This window comes from Chiloscyllium plagiosum, unplaced genomic scaffold, assembly GCF_037043375.1.
Source record: "Chiloscyllium plagiosum isolate Xiang-an unplaced genomic scaffold, Cpla_swu_hap1 HiC_scaffold_38, whole genome shotgun sequence".
In the NCBI taxonomy this organism is placed as follows: Eukaryota; Metazoa; Chordata; class Chondrichthyes; order Orectolobiformes; family Hemiscylliidae; genus Chiloscyllium; species Chiloscyllium plagiosum.
Genome location: NW_028270176.1, coordinates 28,198,255 through 28,210,934, shown reverse-complemented (window position 1 = coordinate 28,210,934; position 12,680 = coordinate 28,198,255). Strand labels below are relative to the sequence as shown.

General features: G+C 53.4%; 1 protein-coding gene across 1 annotated transcript in view; it reads left to right on the top strand.

Moving 5' to 3' along the window:
- The first annotated feature begins 9,910 nt into the window (after nt 1–9,910).
- Nucleotides 9,911–12,680, top strand: part of LOC122544974 (fish-egg lectin-like) — a 27,098-nt gene continuing 24,328 nt past the window's right edge. The window contains exon 1 of the mRNA XM_087980894.1: nt 9,911–10,032. Within this exon, the coding sequence (XP_087837020.1) occupies nt 9,948–10,032 (85 nt within the window). The 5' untranslated portion in view covers nt 9,911–9,947. The remainder of the gene's footprint in view (nt 10,033–12,680) is intronic.

Below are 12,680 nucleotides of genomic sequence, written 5' to 3'. Positions count from 1 at the left end.
TGACCTTATAGAGGTTTATAAAATCATGAGAGGCATGGAGAGGATAAATAGACAAAGTCTTTTCCCTGTGGTCGGGGAGTCCAGAACTACAGGGCATAGGTTTAGGGTGAGAGGGGAAAGATATAAAAGTGACCTAAAGGGCAACCTTTTCACACAGAGGGTGGTACGTGTATGGAATGAGCTGCCAGAGGATGTGGTGGAGGCGGGGACAAGTGTAACATTTAAGAGGCATTTGGATGGGTATATGAATAGGAAGTGTTTGGAGGGATATGGGCCGGGTGCTGGCAGGTGGGACTAGATTGGGTTGGGATATCTGGGTCAGCATGGATTGTTTGGACCGAAGGTTTCCGTGTTTCTGTTTCCGTGCTGTACATCTCTATGACTCTGTAACAGGGTAAATTAAAGGTCATTGGGCTGAGTCCACATGGTTTGGTGAAAGGGGATTGTGTTTGACCAGTCTCTTGGGGTTCTCTGAGGAGGGAGTACGTGTGTGGACAAGGGGAAACCAGTCGATGTACCGTACTGAGATTTCCAGGATACGGGTTTCATAAGGTGTGCCGCATGGAGGGTTAGTGTGGAAGATCAAAGCTCATTGTGTAAGGGGTCAGATGTTGGTGTGGATAGATAATCAGGGAAGGAGGGAGGAGGAATAAGTGGGTCTTATCCAAGCTGGGAAGATGGAGTGTGCGGTGTGCCAGAGGGGTCAGAGTTTACAGCCTCAATTTTTTTGCCGTTGACATCATTTGGATTTGTATGTCGGGACTGAAGGCTTAGCGGCTAAATGTATGGATGACATGAGAGTAAGCAACACACAGAGAAAAGAGTGAGCGTGAAGAAGGGTCATACTCGATTCAAAACGTCCAGTCTGTTTCTCTCTCCGCAGATGCTGCCAGACCTGCTGAGTTTCTCCAGCACTCTGAGCGTTGGTTTCAGATTTCCAGCATCCACGGCCTTTTGCTTTTATAACGGTAGGGAAGGAAATTGGGAGGGGGGTGGGAGAAGTCCGACAGCACGGAAACAGACCCTTCGGCCCAACCAGTCCATGCCAGCCCTAATCCCAAACTAAACTAGTCCCACACCTGCCTGCTCCTGCCCCATCTCCCTCCAACCCTTTCCTGCTCATGTCCTTATCCAAATGTTGTTTAAACGTTGTCACTGTCCCCACACCCCCCACTTCCTCAGGAAGCTCATTCCCCACATGAACCACACTGTCTGTAAAGAAATTGCCCCTCATATCCTTTTTAAACCTTTCCCCTCTCACCTTAAAGATATGTTCCCTGTCTTTAAATCCTCCGCCTGAGGGAAAAGACACTGACCATTAATCTCTCCTCTCCCCTTAAAAATATGCGCCCCTCCATCTTTAAATACCCCACCCTAGGGAAAAGACACCAGCCATTAACCTTGTCTATACCCCTCATGATTTTATAAACCTCTATAAGGTCACCCTTCAGCCTCTGACGCTCCAGGGAAAACAGCCCCAGTCTTTCCTTATAACTCAAACCCTCCATACCCGTTAACATCCTGGTAACTCCCTTCGGAACCCTCTCCAGTTTAATCATATCCTTCCTATAACAGGGCGACCGGAACTGGACACAGTATTCCAGATGAGGCCTCACCAATGTCCTGTACAACCTCAACTTGACGTCGCCAACTCCTACACTCAAAGGGCTGAGCAATGAAGGGAAGTGTGTTAAACCCCTTCTGAACCATCCTGTCTATATGTGATGAAAACATCAAAGATTTATGTACCTGAATGCCTAGTTCCCTCTGTTCTACAACACTACCTAAGGTTCTACCATTAATTGTATAAATCTCGCCCCTGTTTCTTTTACTAAAAATGCAATCCCTCATATGTATCCAAATTAAACTCCATCTGCCACTCCTCAGCCCATTGGCCCAATTGATCCCTATGGAGATAACCTTCTTCACTGCCCACTGTATCACCAATCCTGGTGTCATCCACAAACTTACCAACCACACCTTCCTTATTCTCACCAAAATCGTTTAGAGTCATAGAGATGGACAGCACGGAAACAGACCCTTCGGTCCAACCCGTCATGGTGCATGAGTCACAGAAGGTTATGGTGCAGGTGACACAAGTGATTAGGAAAGCTTATAGAATTGAACGGTTTATTGTGAGGGGAACAGGAATAGGGAGGTGATGCGTCAGTTCATAAGGGCACTGGTGAAACTGCATCTGGAGTGACATTTACCCGCTGTCCTGAGAGAAGGACATCAATGTGATTGAGGCAAGTTTGAGATGGGTTGCCATTTTCAGATGAGTTGTCACTTTGAGATGGATTGCCAGTTTGAGATGGGTTGCCAGTTTGAGATGGATTGCCAGTTTGAGATGGGTTGCCAGTTTGAGGTGAGTTGCCAGTTTGAGATGGGTTGCCTGTTTGAGATGGCTTGCCAGTTTGAGATGGGTTGCCAGTTTGAGATGGGTTGCCAGTTTGAGATGGGTTGCCAGACCAACACCAGGGTTTGTAACCGCTGACATTTCGAAGAGTAACAGGTGAAAGTGAGGACTGCAGATTATGGACATCAGAGTCGAGAGTGTGTTGCTGGAAAAGCACAGCAGGTCAGGCAGCATCTGAGGAGCAGGAGAATCGACGTTTCAGGCATAATGAAGGGCTTAGACCCGAAATGTTGATTCTCCTGCTCCTCAGATGCTACCTGTAGGGTAATAGTTTGAACTGGAAAGGGTACTGGGGAGTAAATATAACCATGGAGTAATTAGCAAGCCATGATCTTACTGAGTGACGGAGAACAATAGCTGGGCAGACTGGTCTACTCTTGATCCTGATTTCAATGTTTCTACTGAAAACTCACTCCAAAACACACTCTCCAAAGAAACAGCAAGGTATAGTCTACCAGAAAACATTCCTTCAGTACAATGATTAATTCCAAATTATGAAACTGCACTCGGAGTATTGTGTTCAGATTTGGTAAGCTTGCTACAGGAAGGATGTTATTAAACTGGAAAGAGGAAATGATCAAGGATTTCGTTGGGACTCAAGGGTCTGAGTTATAGGGAGAGAGGTTGGACAAGATAGGACTTATTTCTTTAAAGCGTAGGAGACCTGGTTGTGGTGGGGTGGGGGTGGGGGGATCTTATAGAAGTGAATAAGATCATGAGAGACATGGATAGAGTGAACGCATTCAGTCTTTTCCTCAGGGTTGGGCAATCGAGGACTAGAGGACATCAGTTTCAGGTTAGAGGAGAAACAATAAAAGGGAACCTGAGGGGCTACCTTTTTACCCAGAGGGTGGTACGCATATGGAATGAGCTGCCAGAGGAAGTGGTTGGGTAGGTCCATTAACAACAGTTAGAAGGCATTCGGATCGGAAAGGATGCAGGCCGAGTGCAGGGAAATGGGGTTAACGTGGATGGACAGTTTGGTCAGCACAGAGCAGTTCTGTCTCCATTTGGGTAGAAAGGATGTTTGATGAGGACTCGTCGACTGAGGTAGTAATGGGCTGAGGTTAGAAACAGGAAAGGAGAGGTCACCCTGTTGGGAGTTTTCTAGAGGCCTCCGAATAGTTCCAGAGATGTAGAGGAAAGGATAGCAAAGATGATTCTCGATAGGAGCAAGAGTAACAGGGCAGTTGTTATGGGGAACTTTAACTTTACAGATATTGACTGGAAATGCTATAGTTTGAGTATTTTCGATGGGTCAGTTTTTGCCCAATGTGTGCAGGATGGTTTCCTGACACAGTACGTAGACAGACCAACAAGAGGCAAGGCCACAATTGGATTTGGTACTGGGTATGGACCCAGCCAGCTGTTAGATTTGGAGGTAGGTGAGCACTTTGGTGATAGTGACCACAATTCGGTTATGTTTACTTTAGTGATGGAAAGGGGTAGGTATATACCGCAGGGCAAGAGTTATTGCTAGGGGAAAGGATATTACGATGCGATTAGGCAAGATTTAGGATGCATTGGATGGGGAAGGAAACTGCAGGGAATGGGCACGATTGAAATGTGGTGCTTATTCAAGGAACAGCTCCTGCGGGTTTTTGATAAGTATGTACCTGTCAGGCAGGAGGAAGTTGCTGAGAGAGGGAACTGTGTCAAGTAAAGAAGTTGTATTTCTTGTCAAAGGAAGAAGGAGGCTAATGTTACGGTGAGATGTGATGGCTCAGTTAGGGTGCTTGAGAGTTACAGGTTAGCCAGGAAAGATCTAAAGAGAGAGCTAAGAAGAGCCAGGAGGGGACATGAGAAATCTTTGGTGGATAGGATCAAGGTAAACCCTGATACTTTCTGTAGGTACATCGGGAATAAAAGAATGACTAGGGAAAGATTAGGGCCAGTCAAGGACAGCTGTGGGAAGTTGAGCGTGGAGTCTGAGGAGATAGGGGAAACGCTAAAAGAATATTCATACTGGAAAAAAACAATGTTGTCGATAAAATACTGAGATACAGGCTACTAGACTGGACAGGATTGAGGTTCACAGGGAGGAAGTGTTAGCAATTCTGTAAGGGTGAAAATAGATAAGTCCCCTGGGCCGGATGGAGTTTATCCGAGGATTCTCTGGGAAGTCAGGGAGGAGATTGCCGAGCCTTTGGCTCTGATCTTTATTTGTCATTGTCAACAGGAATAGTGCCAGAAGACTGGAGGATAGCAAATGTTGTCCCCTTGTTCAAGAAGGAGAGTAGAGCCAACCCTGGTAATTATAGACCAGTGAGCCTTACTTCGGTTGTGGGTAAGGTATTGGAAAAGGTTATAAAGATAGGATTTATAATCATCTCGAGAGGAATAGATTGATTAGGGATAGTCAACACGGTTTTGTGAGGGGTAGGTCGTGCCTCACAAACCTTACTGAGTTCTTTGAGAAGGTGACCAAACAGGTGGATGAGGGTAAAGCAGTTGATGTGATGTATATGGATTTCAGTGAGGTGTTTGATAAGGTTCCCCATGGTAGGCTATTGCACAAAACGCAGAGGTATGGGATTGAGGGTGATTTAGTGGTTTGGATCAGAAATTGGCGAGCTGAAAGAAGACTGAGGGTGGTGGTTGATGGGAAATGTTCATCCTGGAGCTCAGTTACTAGTGGGGTACCGCAAGGATCTATTTTGGGGCCACTGCTGTTTGTCATTTTTATGAAAGATCTGGATGAGGGTGTAGAAGGATGGGTTAGTAAATTTACAGGCGACACTAAGGTCGGTGGAGTTTGGATAGTGCCAAAGGATCTTGTAGGTTACAGAGGGACATAGATAAGCTGCAGAGCTGGGCTGAGAGGTGGCAAATGGAGTTTAATGTGGAAAAGTGTGAGGTGATTCACTTTGGAAGGAGAAACAGGAATGCAGAGTACTGGGTTAATGGGAAGATTCTTAGTAGTGTGGATGAGCGAGCGATCTTGGTGTCCAGGTACATAGATCCCTGACTGTTCCCACCCAGGTTGATAGGGTTGTTAAGAAGGCATACATGTGCTAGCTTTTATTGGTTAAGGGATTGAGTTCCGGAGCCATAAGGCCATGCTGCAGCTGTACAGGACTCTGGTGCGGCCGCACTTGGTGTATTGTGTACAGTTCTGGTCACCACATTATAGGAAGGATGTGGAAGCTTTGGAAAGGGTTCAGAGGAGATTTACCAGGCCGTTTCCTGGTATGGAGGGAAGGTCTTACGAGGAAAGGCTGAGGGACTTGAGGCTGTTTTCATTAGATAGAAGAAGGTTGAGAGGTGACTTAATGGAGACATATAAGATAATCAGAGGGTTAGACATGGAGAGCCTTTTTCCTCAGGATGGTGATGGCAAGCACAAGGGGGCATAGCTTTAAATTGAGGGGTGATAGATATAGGACAGATGTCAGAGGTAGTTTCTTTCCTCAGAGAGTAGTAGGGGCATGGAATGCCCTGCCTGCAACAGACTCGCCAACTTTAAGGGAATGTACATAGGCATTGGATAGGCATATGGACAAGAATGGAATAGTGTAGGTTAGATGGGCTTCAGATTGGTTCCACAGATCAGCGCAACATCAAGGGCTGAAAGGACCTGTACTGTGCTGGAACGTTCTATGTTCCGTGCTGTAAGACTCTATGATTCTCTGTCTCAAGTGATACTGTCAGACACAATTGTCAGATGAGGTTTCTCAATCAATTACTGTCACTGCTGAGGGAGTGCCGCACTGCCGGAGGGTCAGTGCTGAGGGAGCGCCGCACTGTCGGAGGGTCAGTGCTGAGGGAGCGCCGCACTGCCGGAGGGTCAGTGCTGAGGGAGCGCCGCACTGTCGGAGGGTCAGTGCTGAGGGAGTGCCGCACTGTCGGAGGGTCAGTGCTGAGGGAGTGCCGCACTGTCGGAAGGTCAGTGCTGAGGGAGCGCCGCACTGTCGGAGGGTCAGTGCTGAGGGAGCGCCGCACTGCCGGAGGGTCAGTGCTGAGGGAGCGCCGCACTGCCGGAGGGTCAGTGCTGAGGGAGTGCTGCACTGTCGGAGGGTCAGTGCTGAGGGAGTGCCGCAATGTCGGAGGGTCAGTGCTGAGGGAGTGCCGCACTGTCGGAGGGTCAGTGCTGAGGGAGCGCCGCACTGTCGGAGGGTCAGTGCTGAGGGAGCGCCGCACTGTCAGAGGGTCAGTGCTGAGGGAGCGCCGCACTGTCGGAGGGTCAGTGCTGAGGGAGCGCCGCACTGCCGGAGGGTCAGTGCTGAGGGAGTGCCGCACTGTCGGAGAGTCAGTGCTGAGGGAGTGCCGCAATGTCGGAGGGTCAGTGCTGAGGGAGTGCCGCACTGTCGGAGGGTCAGTGCTGAGGGAGTGCCGCAATGTCGGAGGGTCAGTGCTGAGGGAGTGCCGCACTGTCGGAGGGTCAGTGCTGAGGGAGCGCCGCACTGTCGGAGGGTCAGTGCTGAGGGAGCGCCGCAATGCCGGAGGGTCAGTGCTGAGGGAGTGCCGCACTGTTGGAGGGTCAGTGCTGAGGGAGTGCCGCACTGTCAGATGGTCAGTGCTGAGGGAGCACCGCACTGTCGGAGGGTCAGTGCTGAGGGAGTGCCGCACTGTCGGAGGGTCAGTGCTGAGGGAGTGCCGCACTGTCGGAGGGTCAGTGCTGAGGGAGTGCCGCATTGTCGGAGGGTCAGTGCTGAGGGAGTGCCGCACTGTCGGAGGGTCAGCGCTGAGGGATCGCCGCACTGTCGGAGGGTCAGTGCTGAGGGAGTGCTGCACTGTCGGAGGGTCAGTGCTGAGGGAAGGCCGCACTGCCGGAGGGTCAGTGCTGAGGGAGTGCCGCACTGTCGGAGGGTCAGCGCTGAGGGATCGCCGCACTATCGGAGGGTCAGTGCTGAGGGAGTGCTGCACTGTCGGAGGGTCAGTGCTGAGGGAGCGCTGCACTGTTGGAGGGTCAGTGCTGAGGGAGCGCTGCACTGTCGGAGGGTCAGTGCTGAGGGAGCGCTGCACTGTTGGAGGGTCAGTGCTGAGGGAGCGCTGCACTGTCGGAGGGTCAGTGCTGAGGGAGTGCCGCACTGCCGGAGGGTCAGTGCTGAGGGAGCGCTGCACTGTCGGAGGGTCAGTGCTGAGGGAGTGAGCACTGTCGGAGGGTCAGTGCTGAGGGAGTGCCGCACTGCCGGAGGGTCAGTGCTGAGGGAGTGTCGCACTGTCGGAGGGTCAGTGCTGAGGGAGCGCCGCACTGTCGGAGGGTCAGTGCTGAGGGAGCACCCCACTGTCGGAGGGTCAGTGCTGAGGGAGCGCCGCACTGTCGGAGGGTCAGTGCTGAGGGAGCGCCGCACTGTCGGAAGGTCATTGCTGAGGAAGCGCCGCACTGTCGGAGGGTCAGTGCTGAGGGAGTGCCGCACTGTCAGAGGGTCAGTGCTGAGGGAGCGCCACAATGTCGGAGGGTCAGTGCTGAGGGAGTGCCACACTGTCGGAGGGTCAGTACTGAGGGAGTGGGCACAATCGGAGGGTCAGTGCTGAGGGAGCGCCACAGTGTCGGAGGGTCAGTGCTTAGGGAGTGCCACACTGTCGGAGGGTCAGTGCTGAGGGAGTGCCGCACTGTCGGAGGGTCAGTGCTGAGGGAATGGGCACTGTCGGAGGGTCAGTGCTGAGGGAGCGCCACTCTGTTGGAGGGTCAGTCCTGAGGGAGTGCCGCACTGTCGGAGGATCAGTGCTGAGGAAGTGCCGCACTGTCAGAGGGTCAGTGCTGAGGGAATGGGCACTGTCGGAGGGTCAGTGCTGAGGGAGTGCCACACTGTCAGAGGGTCAGTGCTGAGGGAGTGCCGCACTGTCGGAGGGTCAGTGCTGAGGGAGTGCCGCACTGTCGGAGGGTCAGAGCTGAGGGAGTGCCGCACTGTCGGAGGGTCAGTGTCGAGGGAGTGCCGCACTGTCGGAGGGTCAGAGTCGAGGGAGTGGGCACTGTCAGAGGGTCAGCGCTGAGGGATCGCCGCACTGTCGGAGGGTCAGTGCTGAGGGAGCGCTGCACTGTTGGAGGGTCAGTGCTGAGGGAGTGCCGCACTTTCGGAAGGTCAGTGCTGAGGGAGTGGGCACTGTCGGAGGTTCAGTGTTGAGGGAGTGGGCACCGTCGGAGGGTCAGCGCTGAGGGAGCGCCGCACTGTCGGAGGGTCAGTGCTGAGGGAGTGCCGCACTGTCGCAGGGTCAGTGCTGAGGGAGTGGGCACGGTCGGAGTGTCAGCGCTGAGGGAGTGCCGCACTGACGGAGGGTCAGTGCTGAGGGAGTGCCGCACTGACGGAGGGTCAGTGCTGAGGGTGCGCCGCACTGTCAGAGGGTCAGTGCTGAGGGAATGCTGCACTGTCAGAGGGTCAGTGTTAAGGGAGCGCCACACTGTCGGAGGGTCAGTGCTGAGGGAGTGCCGCACTGTCGGAGGGTCAGAGCTGAGGGAGTGCCGCACTGTCGGAGGGTCAGAGCTGAGGGAGTGCCGCACAGTCGGAGGGTCAGTGCTGAGGGAATGCCACACTGTCGGAGGGTCAGTGCTGAGGGCGTGCCGCACAGTCGGAGTGTCAGCGCTGAGGGAGTGCCGCACTGTCGGAGGGTCAGTGCTGAGGGAGTGCCGCACTGTCGGAGGGTCAGTGCTGAGGGAGTGCCGCACTGTCGGAGGGTCAGTGCTGAGGGAGTGCCGCACTGTCGGAGGGTCAGTGCTGAGGGAGTGCCGCACTGTCGGAGGGTCAGTGCTGAGGGAGGGCCGCACTGTCGGATGGTCAGTGCTGAGGGAGTGCCGCACTGTCGGAGGGTCAGTGCTGAGGGAGTGCCACACTGTCGGAGGTTCAGTGCTGAGGGAATGCCGCACTGTCGGAGGGTCAGTGCTGAGGGAGTGCCGCACTGTCGGAGGGACAGTGCTGAGGGAATGCCGCACTGTCGGAAGGTCAGTGCTGAGGGAGTGCCGCACTGTCGGAGGGTCAGTGCTGAGGGAGTGCCGCACTGTCGGAGGGTCAGTGCTGAGGGAGTGCCGCACTGTTGGAGGTTCAGTGCTGAGGGAGTGCCGCACTGTCGGAGGGTCAGTGCTGAGGGAGTGCCGCACTGTTGGAGGTTCAGTGCTGAGGGAGTGCCGCACTGTCGGAGGGTCAGTGCTGAGGGAGTGCCGCACTGTTGGAGGTTCAGTGCTGAGGGAGTGCCGCACTGTCGGAGGGTCAGTGCTGAGGGAGTGGGCACTGTCGGAGGGTCAGTGCTGAGGGAGTGGGCACTGTCGGAGGGTCAGTGCTGAGGGAGTGGTCACTGTCGGAGGGTCAGTGCTGAGGGAGTGCCGCACTGTCGGAGGGTCAGTGCTGAGGGAGCGCCGCACTGTCGGAGGGTCAGTGCTGAGGGAGTGCCACACTGTCGGAGGGTCAGTGCTGAGGGAGTGCCACACTGTCGGAGGGTCAGTGCTGAGGGAGCGCCGCACTGTCGGAGGGTCAGTGCTGAGGGAGTGCCACACTGTCGGAGGGTCAGTGCTGAGGGAGTGCCGCACTGTTGAAGGCTGTTCTTTCTAATCATTATGTTTTTCTCTGTGTAGGTCATTAATTTAGCCGACTTCATGGATCGCGGAGAGACTGAAGGGGAGAGGCGGGGGATGAAACTTCTCTTGATCATTTTCTTGCCTCACTTTGCCCTTGGTTTGGGTAAGTGGATAATATCGGACATTTGCGGCCAGTCTTAATCTCCCAGAATTCCTTGCTGCCCTACTCTGCTGCTAATCTGCTTCCCAAAGTGACTCCCCTCCTGGAGTCCAGTGTCTCTCTCCCAGTCGCAGCAGCTTTCCCCAGCCGCTTGTCTGACCTTTCCTGAAATTACTCCTGTTTTTCCACCTCATCCCATCTCCCCTGCGTCCCCAGACCTGCTCCCAAAGCACTTGTGGCCTTTTCTGTTCTGATGAGACCGACTTGAGAGGGATTGTGAGAGAAAGACCGTGAGTGAGAGATGGAGAGAGGGAGAGAGACATGGGGAGGGAGACTGTTCGAACTAGAGAGAGCGAGAGAGCGAAAGGCAGAGGGAATGCGTGAGGGAGAGAGAGTGAGAGACACACATAGGGTGAGACAGAGACACGGAGGGACGGAGAGCGGCAAGAGAGAAAGAGACAGAGTCTGTGAGGGAGGGAAAGATGTAAAAGGGGACAGAGAGACAGAAGGACAGGAGAGAGCGAGACAGTCAAGATAGAGAGATTGGGAAAGTGAAAGAAGAGAGAGACTGAGGCAGGAACGGTGAGAGACAGCGAGAGATGGTGAGAGACGGGAAGCGACAGAGAGAGATGGTGAGAGATGGTGAGAGACGGAGAGTGGTGGAGATAGATGGTGAAGAATGGTGAGAGATGGTGAAGGATGGTGAGGGACAGTGAAGGATGGTGAGAGATGGTGAAGGATGGTGAGAGACGGTGAAGGATGGTGAGGGACAGTTAAGGATGGTGAGAGATGGTGAAGGATGGTGAGGGACAGTGAAGGATGGTGAGAGATGGTGAAGGATGGTGAGGGACAGTGAAGAATGGTGAGAGATGGTGAAGGATGGTGAGGGACAGTGAAGAATGGTGAGAGATGGTGAGGGACAATGAAGGATGGTGAGGGACAGTGAAGGATGGTGAGAGATGGTGAAGGATGGTGAGGGACAGTGAAGGATGGTGAGAGATGGTGAAGGATGGTGAGAGACGGTGAAGGATGGTGAGGGACAGTTAAGGATGGTGAGAGATGGTGAAGGATGGTGAGGGACAGTGAAGGATGGTGAGAGATGGTGAAGGATGGTGAGGGACAGTGAAGAATGGTGAGAGATGGTGAAGGATGGTGAGGGACAGTGAAGAATGGTGAGAGATGGTGAGGGACAATGAAGGATGGTGAGGGACAGTGAAGGATGGTGAGAGATGGTGAAGGATGGTGAGGGACAGTGAAGGATGGTGAGAGACGGTGAAGGATGGTGAGAGACGGTGAAGGATGATGAGGGACAGTGAAGGATGGTGAGGGACGGTGAAGGATGGTGAGAGACGGTGAAGAATGGTGAGAGATGGTGAAGGATGGTGAGAGACGGTGAAGGATGGTGAGAGACGGTGAAGGATGGTGAGAGACGGTGAAGGATGTTGAGAGATGGTGAGGGACGGTGAAGGATGGTGAGGGACAGTGAAGGATGGTGTGAGACGGTGAAGGATGGTGAGAGATGGTGAAGGATGGTGAGAGACGGTGAAGGATGGTGAGAGATGGTGAGGGACGGTGAAGGATGGTGAGGGACAGTGAAGGATGGTGAGAGATGGTGAAGGATGGTGAGAGACGGTGAAGGATGGTGAGGGACAGTGAAGGATGGTGAGAGACGGTGAAGGATGGTGAGAGACGGTGAAGGATGATGAGGGACAGTGAAGGATGGTGAGAGATGGTGAAGGATGGTGAGAGATGGTGAAGGATGGTGAGGGACAGTGAAGGATGGTGAGAGACGGTGAAGGATGGTGAGGGACAGTGAAGGATGGTGAGATACGGTGAAGGATGGTGAGGGACAGTGAAGGATGGTGAGGGACGGTGAAGGATGGTGAGGGACAGTGAAGGTTGGTGAGGGACGGTGAAGGATGGTGAGAGATGGTGAAGGATGGTGAGAGATGGTGAGGGACGGTGAAGGATGGTGAGGGACAGTGAAGGATGGTGAGAGACGGTGAAGGATGGTGAGGGACAGTGAAGGATGGTGAGAGACGGTGAAGGATGGTGAGAGACGGTGAAGGATGGTGAGAGACGGTGAAGGATGATGAGGGACAGTGAAGGATGGTGAGGGATGGTGAAGGATGGTGAGAGATGGTGAAGGATGGTGAGATACGGTGAAGGATGGTTAGGGACAGTGAAGGATGGTGAGGGACGGTGAAGGATGGTGAGAGATGGTGAAGGATGGTGAGAGATGGTGAAGGATGGTGAGAGACGGTGAACGATGGTGAGAGATGGTGAGGGACGGTGAAGGATGGTGAGGGACAGTGAAGGATGGTGAGAGACGGTGAAGGATGGTGAGAGATGGTGAAGGATGGTGAGAGATGGTGAAGAATGGTGAGAGACGGTGAAGGATGGTGAGAGACGGTGAGGGACGGTGAAGGATGGTGAGGGACGGTGAAGGATGGTGAGGGACAGTGAAGGATGGTGAGAGACGGTGAAGGATGGTGAGAGATGGTGAAGGATGGTGAGAGATGGTGAAGGATGGTGAGAGATGGTGAAGGATGGTGAGAGATGGTGAGGGACGGTGAAGGATGGTGAGGGACAGTGAAGGATAGTGAGAGACTGTGAAGGATGATGAGGGACAGTGAAGGATGGTGAGAGAT